Below are 19,508 nucleotides of genomic sequence, written 5' to 3'. Positions count from 1 at the left end.
CCATTTTGACCCATGCTCGGCCATTTCTCTGTAAAGCACCTGTCTTTTAACCTCATTATATATATAGTTTATGGTAGGAGTCTCTCCTAAGCTAAAATAAAAAAAAGAAAACCAATTTGCATCACTTGTTCTTCTTCTGTGGAATTGTTCGATAAATAATAAAGTCAACGAGCCAACCCTTGACCTTGTACTTCTTCCTAATTGGACGCCTAAAAACACCACGTTTCATTTGCTATTTTACTACAAAAAGTCTGCTAAATAAACATTTAAGCATATCAACAAGGAAACGAAGCTTTAATTCGGAATGAACCAGTTGTAGTTTGCTAGTGTGACATAATTACAACAATTAAACTTGTGTTTGGAGTTCATGACTTCAAGGTTGCAGCTCGCAAGTTGCTGCCGCATATAAACAAATTGATAAATAAATGGTTTTAATTAATGAAAAACTGATAAACAATGATGCTTTGGAAAAAGTATTCCTCTTCTCATTTTATGAGAAGATGGAATTTATTTGCCTCAAGCTCACACTACATTGCAACTTTACTGTGACCACTATTTTTGGGTCAACTAAACAACAGAAAAATACAGAAAACGATTCCTTGAAAGTTACAAATGAAGTCATCATTATTTTTGCTCCAAGGTTCGCCCTCGATTTGCAGATTGATGCAAGAAAAAAAAAAACAATCATAGAGGTTTCCAGTATGCTATTTGAACATAAATGGCACCGAGAATTTTCAAACACACATTGAATATTGTCAGCAATTAGAATGCTGATTTATGTAATGATCCTACTTATCAGTCTAAACAACTTTGTGTATGATGTAGAACATTAGCTACTTAAAAATTGACTGTGCCACATGTAGGCAAATCTATCAATTGGATAACTTTCAATGATGCTGAATCATCAATTGCAGTTAAATGTATCCTATATTGTTCTGTCATCAATTGATATCTTCAATGTTTGCAAAGAATAACCCTACATTCCACTATCTTAGTAATAACAGAAAGATTCATCAGTTTTTTTTTTTTTTACTTATATATGAAATGTTCTTCTTCATGAAATTACAGGACCATTTTCTCTGCTTTAAAAATAAGGAAAAAACGATGATTTGTTACTTTGGTCCACTCTTCAGATCAAGGGAAAAATCAGAAACAGCAAGAACTAATCCTCTGCCATGCCATAGCTACCACTGGGAACCCCATAAATGTATACTATGCGATCACATTTATATTTAATGATCTGATCAAATTTCATATCGATTCTTATTCCTTCACTGAAGCACAATAAAGTTCCCTCTAAGAAGAATCTTGAGACGAAACGGTTAGCAAACACTACTCAAATATATAGAACAATATATAAGTCCTCTTTCCCTCAAAAAACCTGAGTTCATGACCAGATTGAGTCATCTTTCCCTCAAAAAACAAACAACAAAAAAATAAGTTATAGCCTATTACTTTCCACTACTTCATCACATGTTCATCTTAAATGAGCTAATCAATTTTCAAGGCAGTTCACATTGCCTCACAGAAACACAAATTAAAAGTCATCCTGTGGCTTCCTGTCAGAAACATGTAGGATGAACTGCATAGCAAACATTACGACTCATATATAGAAAAAATTAGATCAATTCCATTAGCAGATAAGCTAATCAGTTGTAAGTAAGAAACTGCCCCAATCCAACATCCTTTCGGTTGTTTGGTTTTCTGTTCATTAATTGCTTTCTTTCTCGGGAGTGTTCTCGATGGATCTATGACTGGCAGCTGCTGGGGTGGTTGAGTGCAAGGGAAGAAACTATCACATCAATAAAGGGGCCAAACTGAGGCTTTATTTATTTGAGCTTTGGCTCCAATTATGGGAACTGCTTGCAGTGGACAACCGCTTTACACGCAGGAAATAACATGGATTGAGGTAGGCATGTTACTGACCCCACCCACTCAATAGGAACTTGTGCACAAAAGCCATGAGGCCTCAAGTGGATTCCAACTCCTAACCCAACCACACATTGATTCCTTTAAACCTTAGTAAAACCTTAGTTGGGGCCTCCCTCTCGGACTTACCCCCAAAGAATATTCCAACACCAAAGCTTATTAAATTGCAAAAGTCATGCATCGGTAGGGCAGAGATTCCCCTCCCCTTTAGAGAAGGTCCTAAGATCTAAGATGGCCAATGTAATAGCAGACATAACTATTGTATTTCTTTAAAGATCATAATTCAGCAATCAAATCATGTTATGGAGCTGCCCGACAACTGGCTCATGTGTTCTCTTGGTTCAAGAGCAAGGCTTCAGTCCAGCCTTTGGGTTATTAAACAAACTGTTAAAACAGCATTGCTTTTCCTATCGATCGTTAGTGTTCTCCTTGCATCCTATAATGGATGCAAGCATTATTTTATTTTGCAAGGATCTTTCCTCGTGCAGTTGGTTGGAGATCTCTAGAATACAAGTTCAATAATTGAACTACCAGTTTCTTTTTATCTCTTTGTTTGGAGAAGTGAATACAATGGAGATATTTTAGTTGCACCGCAAGAAAAATACTTATTTACTTTGATAAATTATATTACTGTCTCTTTTTCTCATACCTTCAAGCAGAATACTTCTAATAGGAACTGTCAACTCATGTGGCATGAGGTTAAAATATTGTTCCCCTACCTGGAGCTGCCTCACTACTATCTTCCACCACCATGCAATCTTGAAATCATAGATTGAGGGGCAGGAACAGCTTCCTCTAAGAAAGAGCTCAACTCTCCCAAATAAGATTCTCCTCAGTGCCAGTGATCTTTAATATAAACTCTCCAACTTCTTCTGCATGAAGCAAAGAGGATAAGATCAAACTTAGGTTATGAGTTGGAAACACAAGATTATTACAAAAACAATCAAAGAACATAAACCCTACTGGCATTCTCACAGTTATAAAGCAACCTATCTGGCTATCTCATAGTATAACAGTTTTATTTTATGAGACAAACTGTGGTTGGTGAGTATGGATTTGGATTAGGTAAAGATGATAAGAGGGCTCCTCAATTTGAGTCATCTAGATGTCTTCTAGTTTCTAGTACTTGAAGTGGCATATAAAGGTTGAAACCAATCATGTTTTCTTATAGAAACCCATTAGGTAGAGACCATGTGCAAGTGTGTGGTCATTTTCTGCAGCAATGGTTAGGAAGAGCAACATATAATGCAGAAGCTTTAAATATGCAAAGGATCTTTAATTCAATTATGCATGTTGAAGTGGAAACTTGTCATTCATCCATTGTAAGGCTTGTTTATGGATGGAATCAATATCCTCATAAAATAAGAGCTCAGTTTCATTATAAGTGTCAGATCAATGGAAATTGGACCACTCAAAGACTCACCATCAGTCTACCTTTTTGGCTACCAGGGATTGTTATTTGAATCTATGTTCTGCAGAAGGGGAGTTATTCAACTTCAAATATATGAAAATATTAAAATTTAATGGATACTTAAAACAGAACCAATCCTTCTGGATTTTACTGATTCAGAAAAGAATCATGACTGTAAAACTTTTCAAGTCAATTGAGTTACTGAAAGGAATTCAAGTTCCCATGGCTTTTATGTTCAATATTCAAGCACCAATCATCAGAATAATCAGTTGAGACACAAATAATTATGTTCAAAGTAGACAAATTTTCTCATTTATGTATACACACAAGAGTTAAAGAAGAAAATGACATGCCAATATTTGGGACCATCATCCATCCAACACTTTAAATAAATAACTTTTGTAAGAGAAAGTACATCCACATAAATGTTAAATTGCGCTAGTTGAAATGTCACGGCATGTGTGCCATTGATATATTTGAAGGCAACAGTATCGGGTACTCATTAATTAGTTGTCAACAGATTTACCACAATAAAAGAGACAGGTTCTGTATATCGCATGCAAGGAACTTGTTTAATAAGTATACGATTGTGAATCATATACTTTGTATTCATTTGGGATTCGTTACAATAAAAAAAAAGAGCATCCAGCATTCACTACTAAGATATAATATCCATTTTCTGCAGAAAGAAAATAATTCTCATTTCATCCTTTTCAGTTGTACAAGATCTACTTACATGATTCAGCTGCTTGTTAGGGAAGAAAGCTCGAGTTGCAGTGCTTTCAACCCCCAAGGAACAAAAAAAGACGAGATAAAAAAGGATGAGCAAGAAGGAAAACAGAAAAACCTCTTTATGAGGTGTTCTTATCCTAGAACAAAGTAAAATATAAAATTCCTATTTTCATTCAACCCCATCAAACATCTGAAAATTTCATAGGTGGTGGGGCAACTTGTATCCAACCTACACTTTTGACAGAACCTTCATTGATAGACGCTTCCACTCCACTAGCTGAATCAAGAAGTCCTTAACCTGGATAGACACACCAGGAATCATGTTAGCAGTTTGGCATTCTCCAAATATAAATAGAACTTGAAAGGGAGCTATATCTCTGTGACCACTTAGTGGTCCTTAAGGTGCATTGGACGCTAATAATATTCCCAAGCAAACAAAAGAGAAGGCTCATCAGCTTTGGCACTTGCCTCAGATGGCTCCTGAAGGTAATAAGTAGCATTTGTTTCCTTTGGAAACTTTGAAACAAGGATGCCAATGCCTTGTTCCCTATCTCTAAGAACCTGAGATAAAAAAAATAAAAAATTGTTTCCGTTGTTAGTAAGAGTTGAGACACTTCCTTGATTAACATATATCCATGGAATATCATATTTGTATATGGCTTTTAGTTAGAATAAGACCTACCTTGAATGCATCTTCATCAGTGCGATCATCTCCAATATAGATCGGCATTATATCCTTGCAGTTGGCAAATCCTGTAAATGCAAGAGATTATTTGACTGAGCATCTCGAATCAGAAGGGAATGACGGGTTAAAGGTCGATGATTTTGCATAAATATTCCATCAGCCAACCAAACTGCTGGAAATGATGTGACGTAACACGTTGGACTGTTGCTCAGCTTACCAAGTGACTCTAATAGGAACTCCAATGCCTTCCCCTTATCCCATTTGATAGTTGGACGAATCTCCAACACCTAAATATCCAGCCAACAGGTAGAACAAGTCACAATTAAGCTCTAATCAAACACCAAGATGTTGTTAGCCAAAGGAATCAAAACAATGTTTCACCTTTCTTCCTTGAGTAAGCCGCAATCTGGGATACTCCTTCAACACATATTTCACCTCCTCGATCAATGCGCCCCAATTCTGCATGAATTGACATGGAATAAGTTGAACTTTATTAACTTTGCAAAATTGCTTTGCGTTACTGGCATAAACAAGGAAGTTGGTGGCCAATGTGAAGTGGTAACTAGCCTTTTCATCCACACATCTGAAGTGCACAGATACACAAAATTTGTTGTTCTCCACTTTGGCCCCAGGAGTGGACTTGGTTCTGTCCAACAATGCTTTATAGACCTGAAGAGAATAAGAGGAAAAAAAAAGGAGAGAAATTAAGAACAAAAGAAACTTTGGGATTGAGAGAGAAAGGGAGATGAATTAAGAAGAGGAACCGACCGTATCTATCATGGGAAGAAATTCAGTCGCTGGTTGAAAAAGAACTCCATTGACACCCTGAACCACACAAAATGAGAAATCAAGATGAGCATCTCAGAGAAGGAAACTAAATGAGAAAAGGATGCCGAAGTTTTAATCTGGTCGAGATTGGGGAGGAGAGCATACTCTGGCCTTGGCGTGCTGGGACGTCTCTGGGCCTTTGATGTCCATGCCGTGGCTACCAGCGTAGTATAACTCGGCCAATTTCACGAAGTTAACAACCTGTTCGCCAAAAGAACCACTGAGGTAGGGAAGAAACAGGAGTCGTAAGTCGCACCGTCTACCTGAAATCGAAATCTACCTTGTCGAGACATCGCCCGCTCACGATCGCCGTGGGGAAGTCCCTTGCCACTTCCTTCACTGCTTTCCTCATCTGGCGTCCGAAGCGACAAAAAATCGATCAAAATCTCATTTTGAAGCAGGGAACAAAAAGTAAGTGGAAGGGGAAAAGGCAAGGCGGAGCAAAACGACTCACCGCATTACTCATGAAGGCCGAGTCGGGATCGTCGACGATGGGGGAAAGGGTACCGTCGTAGTCCATAAACATCACGATCTGTTTTCCCTTGGAGGCTCTCACGATGCGATCGAACTGGTTCAAAGCCGACGGATGCCGCATCTGCCAAGGAAGAAAATGGGGGGAAGGGGCTAAAACCCAAAAGTCACGTACTTCAGAAGAGAGGAAAGCGAGAAATTTTCAGGTCGTCGTTCACCTTTACTTCGAGGACAGAGTCGACGATGGGGCAGGAAGCGGCCTTGGGGTGGGTGGGCGAGGAGGCCTTCATGGACTCCAGCCAAGAGCTAGTTCTGACGCCGACAACATCTATCTGGGAAAGGTACTTTTTCCGGAGTGCGATCGGTGGAGAATAGAGGAAGAGGGGGGAGGAGCCCGCCGCCGCCACCGTGACGGCTGCGACGTCCTCCGCCGCCACAACATTCTGCTGCGTCATAGTGGACTTACGCTTATCGGAGAAAGGAACATAAATAATAGGCGATGAGGGTGGGTGGTTGAATCACAAGAGGCGATCTTGAGGGCCGTTCGCCGGAGAAAGTGGGCGGTGCGGCTGGGGAGGAGAGGTGGCGAGGGAGGAGGGCATTTTATAGGTCGGATCAGACGTAGTTGTGGACTCATCGTCGATTCACACGTGAGGTCTGGGACCCTACGGCACGTGCAGACTACTCGTTATGCTAAAAACACAAACAAAGCGGTTCATTAAGCTTTTGATAACTAATTTTTTTTGCTATTTTTAATTTACAATTTAACAAAAATAAAATAAATTTTAAAATAAACTTTTATCGTATCACTTCTAATAAAATATTAGTTAGATCGGAGAATTAGGAGTCTAGAGTTTAACAAATCTCATTGCTTAATCAACTAATGAAATGTTTGGCCCAACCTTCAACTGATCGAAAGCGCCACGAGCACTTGGAGAAGTTGATCACGTAAAAGTGGAATGATTTAATTTTCATGACAAACTAGTTGTAATTAATTAGATCTTAAATGTTGTTGTTAGGACGGGTAATTAATTATAAACATGCATGTTTATGAAATCCTTTCATTCGGAAAATCCCTCAGCCAAATTAATGATGAATGCTATATTGAGACGTCCGCATAATAAGTTAACAATGGGGATGCGTTTAGCATGTGAAATGGAATAAAATGGCCTATGCATCCATTAGGTTAAAAAAAAAAAAAAAAAGAGAGAGAGAATCACTCTATAGACTAAATGGATCGAAGAAATTAAATTTAATTGAAACACAGAATAATTTACACTATTAGTTATGCAGTTTATTGTTATGATTAAATAAAGATGAAATATAAAGCCTTTTATTTTATATGTTTTATATTTTTATTGCGATTCCATTTGATTATATTGCATACTGTTCTACATCATGCACTCTTCTTTTCTTTCTCTTGTAAAAATAACTCAGATAAAAATAAATTTTTAAATTTAAATATTAAACCATTTGTCACACTTCAAACCTTCAAAACATAATATAGTCTCCCAAGTATTGCATTATTATAATCCCTAGAAATTCAAAATAAAACTTCTTATATATTAAATGACCACGAGATGAATTTGGACCAATATATTATGCATTTGTCAATTAAATTAATAAAATATTATATTATATCATATTTATTTTTATATCTCTATTTCTTTGGGAAGTAAAGTACCATTATTCACAAATTAATGTCACCCAAATTATTTTGTCAAATCTTATTCAACATTAAATTATAGATAACATTTCAGTAAAAAGTGGAATCCGACACCTCAACGGCCCCACACAATCGTCCCCACAACCATCTATGAGGAGGTAAATCGAGAAGTTGCAATTACGTTGGTCACGACGAAAGAGAGTATTACCTAGGTTTCGCCGAGATTCGACCCTTGCTCATTTCAATAACTTTGCTTCGCCATAACCAACTCAACTATGTCCCGGGGGCATATCCTCCTAAGGGGTCATCCATCCTAGTACTATTCTCGCCCTTATTCAACATTAAATTATAGATAACATGATTGATTGATCCGGAGACTTAATAGTTTTGGGCATTAATATAATTAAAATATTATATTAAATGAATTGATATGAAAAATCTAATATAAAGATTTTCTTAATTTTTAAAATTTAACATAATATTCCTATTAAATTGAAATATTAACTCTATATTTAACAGCTAAATCTCAGTTGGAGTACACATACCATTGAATAATCAATTTTCTTCCAAATCTCGTTAATTTCATGGCATTTAATATAACCAAACATGAGAAAGCAAAATGTTAATTTATTGTTTGATGGCGGTGTCTCTTTCACCCACCACCGTGACTCTCATTTTCATGCCATCTTTCCTTCTTTCATACTCTCTACATCCAACTTTGTTTTTAATCAAATGATTATGATCTTTTCTAATGCAAAATTAAAGACATTAGGCCAACTTACACGTTAAAAGTCTGTAGTTTCTTTTTTAACTATGAGTGAAATGAATTGATTGTTTGAGGGTAGGAGCCAATGAGATATGAGAATGCTCCCATATATGTCTTCATCAACAGCTGTAGACGTACGTCTCATTAACCAGTCATTTTTAAATTTACTTTTAAACATAATCGTGTGTCCATGTTTCTTTTGGTCGTGTAGATTTTCTTCCTTATATTATCTTACAATGAAAACAAATTAAATCAGTGCTCTGGTTCATTAGTGACTGCGATCGAGAAGTTCGCACACAAACTATTTGATCAGAACCGCAATACGTTTGATGCAAGAAAGCAAATGGCATTGTCCTCATCTCAAGTCAAAGATATAAACCGAACATTTCTCCATCAAAAAAGATGGATCAAAATCTGAATCAAGAACACGTGGACTTGCAGAAATACTACTTGGATTTCCATTTTGTCCCAAGTAAAGCAGATCTCTCTCTCTGCCTCTATGCATGCGCGATGAATTGTATCTTATTCTTTTTGAGATAAACGAGGATTAATCCTTTTGACAAGGATAATCAAAGTAGCCTTCGTGCTCTTCCTTCCTTTCATATAAAGTACTTTTCGCATGGGCAAGGTGTTGTGCTATGATTGCTCTAGGAATGGTTAATATTTGGATTTTGTCAGTGGAAAATATATATTTCCCGACAAGAAAGCAAGAGTCCGGTGAATGTTTTTAAATAACGACAAATTAAATTTGGTAACAGAACCAAAAGTGTCTCTCTGCCCTTTTTTCCCGTTGTCCTAATGTTATAACAACCATTACCTTCTGACACAGTTCCTCAATCCTAATTTGTTTGGAGTTGTAATTGGTTAAGGAGTTAAATTCTTGAGAAAACTGGAACAATACTGGACTACCTGAATCAATTGTTTGTAGTGTCATTCCTGCATAATTGCTCAAGGCAGTCCTCTGCCTGCTGCTTCAAATGAGTCCATTTAATACAGACATTAGTTTCAGTTTTTCTTATACAAAATGCCTTGACTATTTCAGACTGCTCCTCTCGTGGGCTCTTCTTTCTAATAGGTTTCTCTTGAGAAAAATGAGGAGGCAGAGTTTTCTAACAGGCCTGTCACCAAGACCATGAAGGTTCAGTGCCATATAGATTTGAGGATCATTCACCGATGTGTTTCCTTGTATTCAAATGAGTTCCAATTCTTTCGTGGAATTATGGACATTTTATATGTAGTTACATCATTAAGTTGATATATATATAGAGTTGCATCTTGTGCTGAATAACGTTGCATGCCATTCAGAACAATACCAATCTTGAGAATGGTTAAGAAAAATCTTACAGACATCTCAAAGTGCACAAAAGGACAATCGCTGAATGTTAATATAACAAGCTTTGCAATACTATTACAAATTTTTAAGTAACTGATGCGCAATTTTAACCTTTCCAAATTCCAATTAAGCATATATCTTCATTTAACTTCTTTTTTTTTTGTTGCTCTCGGTGATCTAGCGAGCAACGGTTCAAACTGAAGATCTGTATGGTAGCAAAATACAAGGCTATCAACCAGAATCATAGTAGCAAAATCAATGGAGCAGTGTAACCACAATACTGTCTTGAAGTATAGGAGAGAACTAAATAAGATATATAATATTTCATTTCCTTTGTTTTTCAAGTACATAAAGCATAACATCATCGATCAGGTTATTTTTATTGCTTAATGTTAGGTTACTTTATTTCTTATAAAATTTAGGATGTTCACGTCTCTCAATTTTTTACAAAATCTAGATTAATATTCATTACAAGTTCTGGATTTTTTTTTAAAGGTTTCTAACACATCTCCTGAGACTTGAGAATTATATTGTCTTAGTTGCGCCGACTTGAATAATGTAGAAGCTTCGTGTTGATACAGTTAAGATAATGAAAATAGTTGAGAAATATATAAATTTGTAGAAAATCATAGACAGAGAATAATTTATTGGAATTTAGATGGATGGATGGGCAGCATTATATTGATATAACAGTTGAGTCTAATTAATAAGCTCGATGATGAGTTATTAGTTCGAATTGGTAGAGTTCGGTATGACAATGCGAATCTTAACTCGTTTATATTCTCGACACACTTTTTTGAATATCGAGGTATCCTTTCAGATAATAGATGTATCCTTTTTAATAGCGTCATTATCGACTTAATTAATCTCGTTGGTGGTAAGTTATCCTTTTAGATATTGACACACTCCATTTAGATAAGTTTATTTCTACAAATAAGAGTATTAATAAAGGTGAGACCTTCTTTCTTTAAAATGATATTGTCCCGTCAAAATGTTTATAGTTTATCAATAATCATCGCCCAACCACCTACATCTCAAAATATGAGCACTCTAAATTTTGAGCCTCGATAAATCTTAAAATTAGAGGAGAGAGAAGATAGCTTGAAGATTTGACAATTTGTGTTGGTGCAAGATGCACTAAGATCTTGCCTAGAGTTTCGATGTTTGACAATACACCTAGGTCTGGTCAGTTTTGACCAAGGGGTGATCCAAACAGGACTTGATGTTTGGATGTGTGGAAGTGAGTAAGAAGATCTAGTCGGTTAGACTAGACAGTGGAAGTCCTAATCTGGAAGATTGGGCAAGGGAAGTCCTGGTGAGTGAGGCTAGGCAAAGGGAAGTCCTGATTTGGAGGATCAGGCGGAAGTCTTGGCAGGGTCGAAAGACTTAGAACCAGACACCAGGCTGAAGTCCAGGGTGGTTGAGCCCTGGCAGGAAGTCCAGTTGGGTCCGCGGAGCCTGACAACTGGCCGAAGACCAAGTTGGTTGAGACTTGGCAGAAAGACCAGGGTGGTTGAGCCTTGGCAGGAAGTCCTGGTGGGTTAAGAAGTCAAGTAGAGCTGCACGAGGTAAGTGAGGTAAGTCACTGGAAGAGCGAACCAGTGAGGACGAGTCCAATTTTGGACTTTAGGCGCGGTCCAACTTAGACCCACTGGGGTGATCTAAGTTGAGTCCTGGTTAGATCCTGGTTTGGATTGACAGGATCTAATTAATTTAGAATATTTTATATTTTAATATATATTATTTTATAGAGTTTATTTGATATATGGATTAAATTAATTTTGCAAATAAACTCAATAAAATTAATCTTAATTATTACTCATTTTGTAAATCTGAAATTAAGAAGGATAAAATTAAAGAGCATGAATATTCATTTTATTTATTATTATCCATTGGATTAAATGATAAAAATTATTCATATAAAAATAATATATATATATATATATATTATTTAAATTATCTTTTAATCCTAGATAAGATAAACTGCTAGGTGTGGATCAAGTTTTGCAGTTTTTTTAAACATTTGCAGATCTAGATAAACTTGATAGTGTCTATATAAAGCTGCAGTCAGTGCATGAATCAGAACATCTTCGACCAACGTCCTTCTTCTGCGGCAGCCCGAGCTTCGACACGACAACTTTGATACGTCTTCCTTCCGACAAGAACTGCTACCGAACGCGAACGAGACCAGGCACAGGCTACCGGGGAAGATCCAGGAGGAGTGCGGGGCGCTCGGACTTCCAGATCGGCGACAAGTGCTTGGTTTATTTTTCTTTACTTGTTCTTTCTATACTTATATTGGTTGTATTACTTGGACTGTAAGACGGGTTGCTCCGCCTCCGAACGTAGTTCGGAAAGGAGACCACTAGTGGACGGGCGCCTCCCGAATTAGGCCTTGGACGTACTAACCCTGGGGGGTTAGGAACCAAGTAAATCCGCGAGTCCTTTTATTGTGTTTCTAATTCCGCTGCAAGTTCTTTTTATAGTTAACGAACGAATTCTGAAAAAAGCGAAACGCGCTATTCACCCCCCCTCTAGCGCGTACACGATCCTACAATTGGTATCAGAGCCGGTGCGCTTCTGATTGGACTAACCGCCAAGGGAGCAAGACAGCAAAGATAGAGGGGGAGAAAGGTATGTGTTTAAAAGTTCGTTTTAAATTTTATATAATATGTTTTAAGTGCAGGGAGAGAGGGCACTATAAAAATAAGTGTCCTACTCGTAAGACTCGGACGACACCACCGGCGGCAAAGGAGCAACCGATGCCAGGAGCCCGGAAGAACAAAGATCACATCCGATGCTTCAAGTGCCAAAAATGCGGCCACTACAAGAACCGGTGCCCGGAGAGGAAGACGGCGGAAAAATCAGAATTGGGGGAAGCGATTCCGGTAAGTCAGTTAAATTACGAAAATACCCCTAGGTTGCATGCCCATGCTAGATCTATTTTTTCTGCAGATTTAGATGATTTTTCTGTAGATTTAGAAAATTTAGAAAAAGTAAATTTGAACAAATCAAAATTAGAAAATTTAAACTTAGATTTAAATAATTTGACTAATTCAAATTTGAACAATTCAAATTTGAAAAATTCAAATCTAGATAAGATAGAATTATCTAATTCAAATTTGAAAAAGTCAAATTTTGAAAAATTAGAAAACTTAAATAATTTGACTAAATCAAGTTTGGATAATTCAAATTTGAAAAAGTCAGATTTAAAAATAATAGATAATAATTTAAATAATTTAAATTTAAATAATTCTAAATTAAATAAATTAGAAAATTCAATCTTAAATCCTAAAGATAAAGAAACCTTATCTAACTTGGATAAAATAATTAATAAATCTGAATTAAATAATAATTTAACTAATTCAAATATTACCAATTCAACTATTAATAATTCAAATTTAATTAATTTAGACTTATCCCAAATAAATAAAAAATTAGAACAAGACTTTAACTCTTTCAACCAAGATAATGATAAGTCTAATAAATCAACTTTAAATAATTTAATAATTCCGAAAATTACTAATAATTCAACCCAACAAGATAAAATTAATAAAAATTACAATAAGTTAAATAACTCAAAATTAGTTAATAATTCGAAATCAAAAATTCAAGATAATACTAATAATAAGAAAATTTTAAATTTCAACAAGATAAATCCTAAAATTAATAATTTAATAGATAAAAATTTGAAATTAAATAATAAAATTAACTATAATTCTGTACCTTTTAATTATGACACATTAAATAACTCCACGGTAAGTCAAGAAAAGTTAACTTCAATAATAATTAGCTTATGTAAGAAAATAGCTAAGTCCGAAGACTTGACTAAATCACTCCAAAAGAAAATAGAACTTCGCAAGAAGAAAATAAACAAATACAAATAAAATAAAATTAAAATTAAATTAAAAATCAAATTAAATTAAAATTAAAATTAAAATTAATAATAATTAAATAAAAAAAATTAATAATCATCAAGATAATTATGAAACATTAAATAACTCTAAAAATTAAATTCAATAGTTCGAAATTAAAATCCTAAAATTTAGGAAAATATTTTAATAAATCTTAAAACTCAAATTTATAATCACTCAAATAATTATTGCAAGGATTGAGCCCCGGGGAGCCATCCTTTGCGAATAATTCGAACTGCAAATAATATAAATTAATAATATTAAGTTAAATTAAAAGTAAATTAAATTAAATTAAAATTAAGTTAAATTAAAAGTAAATTAAATTAAATTAAAATTAAGTTAAATTAAAAGTAAATTAAATTAAATTAAAATTAAGTTAAATTAAAATTAAATTAAAATTAAATTAAATTAAATTAAATTAAATTAAATTAAATTAAATTAAATTACATTAAATTAAAATTAAATTAAATTAAATTAAATTAAAATTAAATTGAAAATTCAAATTCAAACTTAAATTAAAACTTAAAAGCTATGAACCTAATTAAAATAAATTACCTTTAATTATAAAACTAAATTAAAATGTTATCAAATTAAACCAATAAAATTCAAAGTGTGTCAAAGTGGGTTGACACGCTCGCGGGTCCACACGACATGTATCAAATCGAGAATTTGATACATCATTAGAAAGTAAAAACTATTGCTTGAATTGTTTGACTCATGCATATTTGCCATGACATGCATCTCTGTTTTATTTTAAATGCATATAACATGCCATGTCATCATGTTTACTTAACGCTTAATTTAGAACGGTTAGTTAAGGACACATGAATGGTTGATACTTGCCAACATAGTACCAGGGTAGGGCGAGATGATAGTACGTCAGGGAGGTTAGACAAAGTGGTCAAGAAGGGTAAGGAGTACCTGACTTGGTTCACGGAGTCGAACTGAACTGACCGAAGCTACCTCGCCACATCCTAGACTAGTTAGACCAAGGTTTTTCAATAAATTGGTTAAGTCCATAATTTCTTGAATTGAGTCTGTCTAGGAAGTGGTCGTTGCTCCGATAACCAAGAAGGCCCCCTGCCTCGCCACAACCTGGGAATCAATTTTTGAAATGTGTACTTAATTGGTTGAAGGCTAAACCTGAATCTAACTCAAGGTCAAACATTCATTAGAAATTAACTTAAATTTAATCAAGATAAAAATTGACAACTCATCTCACATAACCCATAAGGTTACCTGTGTATGCCATGTATTGCAACACTTAGTACAGGTGAGATGATAAGGACAAGTAAAGTACAATGTTTTGAAAAATATTTTCAAAAATTATTATAAATATTTTTATAAAAACTATTTTTGAAAATTTGATATTTCCTTGAATTTCATGCTTGCTGGGTGTATCTATATTATAAAATTTCAAAACTATATATCTTTGAAAAATTGGTTGACCAACACATTAGACACAAACCTTTAGGTCAACACTAAGTCTAAGAACCCTAAGACACATAGGCAGAAAATTCTTGTGGTCAACAAGAATGTCCTAAGGGAGTGTCTAGTTCAGGGGGAGGTCATTCTTGAAAGACTGATATTTAAAAAGGACCTCTTGAAAATAAACAAAAAAAAAGGACCAAACTTTAAAAATTCTAAAATTATTTTTGAAAACTATTATTTTGCAATATATATTATCAATTGTTCTTTTAACTTGGATTAACCTCTAAGACACATAGGGAGATTGTCTTGTGGTCAACAAGAAACCCTAAGGAAGTGTCAGATTTAGGGGGAGTCTAAGCTTAAAAGTTCAATTCAAAATTATGTGTAAAAAAAAATATTTTATAAATTATTTACTCTATTGGATTTAGATTAACCTCTAAGACACTTAGGGAGTTTTCCTTGTGGTCAACAAGGAACCCTATGGAAGTGTCAGACTTAGGGAGAGGTCCAAATCGAAAGAGTAAAATTAATTTCAAAATTAGTTTCTCTAAAATTATTTTCAAAATTATTATACATTATCTTTTTATTTTGAGTCAAACCCTAAGACACACAGGGAAGTGGCTTTGTGGTTAACAAAGAATCCTGAGGACGTGTCTGGTTCAGGGGGAGACTCTGAATTAAAAAGATAATAACTAGTCTTTCAAAAATCTACCTATTTTGAAAACACTTTTTTGAAAACAATATTTTAAAAATTATTATTGTACATTATTCTTTTGATTTAAAATCAAACCCTAAGACACACAGGGGAGTTTGTTTTGTGGTTAACAAAGGGCCCTGATGACGTGTCTAGTTAAGGGGGAGAGTCTAATGTAAAAAGGATAATAAATATTTTTTAAAAAAAAACTATCTATTTTAAAAATACTTAGTTTCAATGAAAATATTATTCAATTATTCTTTTAATTTGAGTCAAACCCTTACACACACAGGGAGATTACTTTGTGGTCAACAAAGAGCCCTGAGGATGTGTCAGGTTAAGGGGGAGAGTCTGACTTAAAAGAATAATAACTAGCTTTTCAAAAATTATCTATTTTGCAAAACACTTTTGAAAAATACCTTCAAAATCTATTTTAAAAATCAAACTTATTTTGAAAACTCTTTTGAAAAACTATAAAACTTATGTTTGCAAAAATATTTCAAATCTTACTTTAATCAAAATTATATAAACTGAGTTTTGAAAAATTAATTTAAAAATACTTATAAATTAATTGAAAAATTTTCTAAACTATTATGGTCTTTCAAGAATTGTCAAGACTTAGTTGTGACCATAGATGTTACCATTATTGTTGGTGCAAGAGTGAATGGACTTAAAATGTTAAATCTTTTTGATGTATGAAAAGGGGGAGAAGGGACCTTAAGTTAATAATATAGAATTTCTCCCAAGAAAATTAAACCCTGACCTATATTAACTTAAGAAATTGTCAAACATCAAAAAGGGGGAGATTGTTGGTGCAAGATGCACTAAGATCTTGCCTAGAGTTTCGATGTTTGACAATACACCTAGGTCTGGTCAGTTTTGACCAAGGGGTGATCCAAACAGGACTTGATGTTTGGATGTGTGGAAGTGAGTAAGAAGATCTAGTCGGTTAGACTAGACAGTGGAAGTCCTAATCTGGAAGATTGGGCAAGGGAAGTCCTGGTGAGTGAGGCTAGGCAAAGGGAAGTCCTGATTTGGAGGATCAGGCGGAAGTCTTGGCAGGGTCGAAAGACTTAGAACCAGACACCAGGCTGAAGTCCAGGGTGGTTGAGCCCTGGCAGGAAGTCCAGTTGGGTCCGCGGAGCCTGACAACTGGCCGAAGACCAAGTTGGTTGAGACTTGGCAGAAAGACCAGGGTGGTTGAGCCTTGGCAGGAAGTCCTGGTGGGTTAAGAAGTCAAGTAGAGCTGCACGAGGTAAGTGAGGTAAGTCACTGGAAGAGCGAACCAGTGAGGACGAGTCCAATTTTGGACTTTAGGCGCGGTCCAACTTAGACCCACTGGGGTGATCTAAGTTGAGTCCTGGTTAGATCCTGGTTTGGATTGACAGGATCTAATTAATTTAGAATATTTTATATTTTAATATATATTATTTTATAGAGTTTATTTGATATATGGATTAAATTAATTTTGCAAATAAACTCAATAAAATTAATCTTAATTATTACTCATTTTGTAAATCTGAAATTAAGAAGGATAAAATTAAAGAGCATGAATATTCATTTTATTTATTATTATCCATTGGATTAAATGATAAAAATTATTCATATAAAAATAATATATATATATATATATATATTATTTAAATTATCTTTTAATCCTAGATAAGATAAACTGCTAGGTGTGGATCAAGTTTTGCAGTTTTTTTAAACATTTGCAGATCTAGATAAACTTGATAGTGTCTATATAAAGCTGCAGTCAGTGCATGAATCAGAACATCTTCGACCAACGTCCTTCTTCTGCGGCAGCCCGAGCTTCGACACGACAACTTTGATACGTCTTCCTTCCGACAAGAACTGCTACCGAACGCGAACGAGACCAGGCACAGGCTACCGGGGAAGATCCAGGAGGAGTGCGGGGCGCTCGGACTTCCAGATCGGCGACAAGTGCTTGGTTTATTTTTCTTTACTTGTTCTTTCTATACTTATATTGGTTGTATTACTTGGACTGTAAGACGGGTTGCTCCGCCTCCGAACGTAGTTCGGAAAGGAGACCACTAGTGGACGGGCGCCTCCCGAATTAGGCCTTGGACGTACTAACCCTGGGGGGTTAGGAACCAAGTAAATCCGCGAGTCCTTTTATTGTGTTTCTAATTCCGCTGCAAGTTCTTTTTATAGTTAACGAACGAATTCTGAAAAAAGCGAAACGCGCTATTCACCCCCCCTCTAGCGCGTACACGATCCTACATTGTGTCCTACAAATTTCAGAATCATCTTTTTTATTCTCAATTGTTCAGTAATTAATGTTTTGTCCTTAAAGACTTGAACTGTAAAATTAACGCTTGACAAGCCTATAAATTAAGCTATTTCATCTTCATCTTTTACTAAATGAGCATAACCTTCAAGAGTGCAAGGATTGTTTATTGGATCAATGTAAACAAAACCAAACAAATTTGGATGCATTATTCATGGATGATATGCTCTGTTAGATAGCAGAATCATACTCCAGACGAATATGCAAAATGAGAGACAGTATAAGATTCTTGATCACCTACAAATTTCTGACAAACTCAGCCATGAATTGGTCATCAAGCAAGAGCTCAGACCAGAACGAAGTAGTATCGTTTCCAACGCCGTTAGAAATGTAACGATCGTCGTCTTGGATGGCCAGTGGGACATCAACGAGAGGAGGAAGTGCAGAGTGAGGCGATTCAAATGCTGTTCCTGGGCTATTGTTGATGTCTTCCTCGTTAATTAAGTTGAAGCCTTGGTTGGTCTCGTTGCTCACAGGTGCCTCAAAGAAGGGTGGCAATTGCTGAATCTGGTTAAAAGTGCCGTTGATCATATCGTGATCGACAGCAGGGAGAGAGGGCATTAATGGAGAAGGGGAAGGACAAGCCAACATGGTGTCCAATTCAATACTTGTGGAGGTGTGGAGACCATTGCTTATGCTGTTTGCGGAATGCAACAAGTCCTGGAAGTACTGGAGCTTGGCAACTTGGTTTGCGTCGGCTTGATGACCAATGAGTTCGCGGAGTTGAAGGAGGGCCAAGAGCTGGGGCAAGGCCGCGAAGAAGTCAGTTCTCGGGCGGTGAGTCATGGGGTCAAACCCCATTTGGATCAGCTTCTTCTTGAGGTGAGTGTTCCAGAAGTTCTTGATCTCGTTGTCGGTCCGCCCAGGAAGATGCATCGCAATTGCAGACCACCTGACCCCAAGTTTCTCAAAGGTGAATTGAAATGGATAGTTGAGGAATGAAGAATTGCTATTCGAAGAGTAGAGATCAGTACCTGTTGCCTAGAGCGGAATGGAGGCTGAGAATAGTTTGCTCTTCCTCTGCTGAAAACTTGCCTCTCTTGATGTCTGGCCTCAAGTAGTTGGTCCACCTTAGCCTGCAGCTCTTGCCACATCTATTGAGTCCTGAAATATAGAGATCGATCACAAACTTTGAAATGGTGTGAAAGAGTGAGAGAAGAGAGAGAGAGAATGTTACCTGCAAGTTTAGGGAGGGCTCTCCAACTGCCATGGCCATGCTTTTGGATGTACTGGACCAGTTTGTGGTCTTCTTCAGGCGTCCAGGGACCCTTCTTCAGGCCATTGTCATTGGAGCAAGGAGATCTCCCCATTTGATGCCTGAGAGGAGGGGTGGTCCT

The 19,508-nt window shown here is 35.8% G+C and overlaps 1 protein-coding gene and 1 pseudogene across 1 annotated transcript; both read right to left on the bottom strand.

Moving 5' to 3' along the window:
* Positions 1 to 4,026: 4,026 nt before the first annotated feature.
* On the bottom strand, positions 4,027 to 6,607 carry LOC141842304 (putative trehalose-phosphate phosphatase 6; annotated as a pseudogene).
* An 11,650-nt stretch (positions 6,608 to 18,257) lies between these two features.
* LOC141838956 (transcription factor MYB93-like) lies at positions 18,258 to 19,508 on the bottom strand. The gene is made up of 3 exons (XM_074726590.1): positions 19,349 to 19,508; positions 19,146 to 19,275; positions 18,258 to 19,063 (listed from the first exon to the last, which is right to left on the bottom strand). Exons 1-3 carry the CDS (start codon positions 19,479 to 19,481, stop codon positions 18,409 to 18,411), a joined length of 918 nt encoding a protein of 305 aa, XP_074582691.1. The 5' UTR covers positions 19,482 to 19,508; the 3' UTR covers positions 18,258 to 18,408.

Source organism: Curcuma longa, chromosome 11 (assembly GCF_044706935.1).
Source record: "Curcuma longa cultivar G26 ecotype Majalengka, Jawa Barat chromosome 11, ITB_CL_G26_1.1, whole genome shotgun sequence".
Lineage (NCBI taxonomy): Eukaryota > Viridiplantae > Streptophyta > Magnoliopsida > Zingiberales > Zingiberaceae > Curcuma > Curcuma longa.
Note: the sequence above shows the minus strand (reverse complement) of the source record. Positions and strands in the feature narration are given on the sequence as shown.

Coding starts and splice junctions, on each gene's coding strand:
- LOC141838956 (XM_074726590.1), bottom strand. CDS start 19,481: ATGGGGAGATCTCCTTGCTCCAATGACAATGGCCTGAAGAAGGGTCCC. Junction 19,276..19,348: donor AGCCCTCCCTAAACTTGCAG/GTAACATTCTCT, acceptor TCTATATTTCAG/GACTCAATAGATGTGGCAAG. Junction 19,064..19,145: donor CATTCCGCTCTAGGCAACAG/GTACTGATCTCT, acceptor ACTTGGGGTCAG/GTGGTCTGCAATTGCGATGC.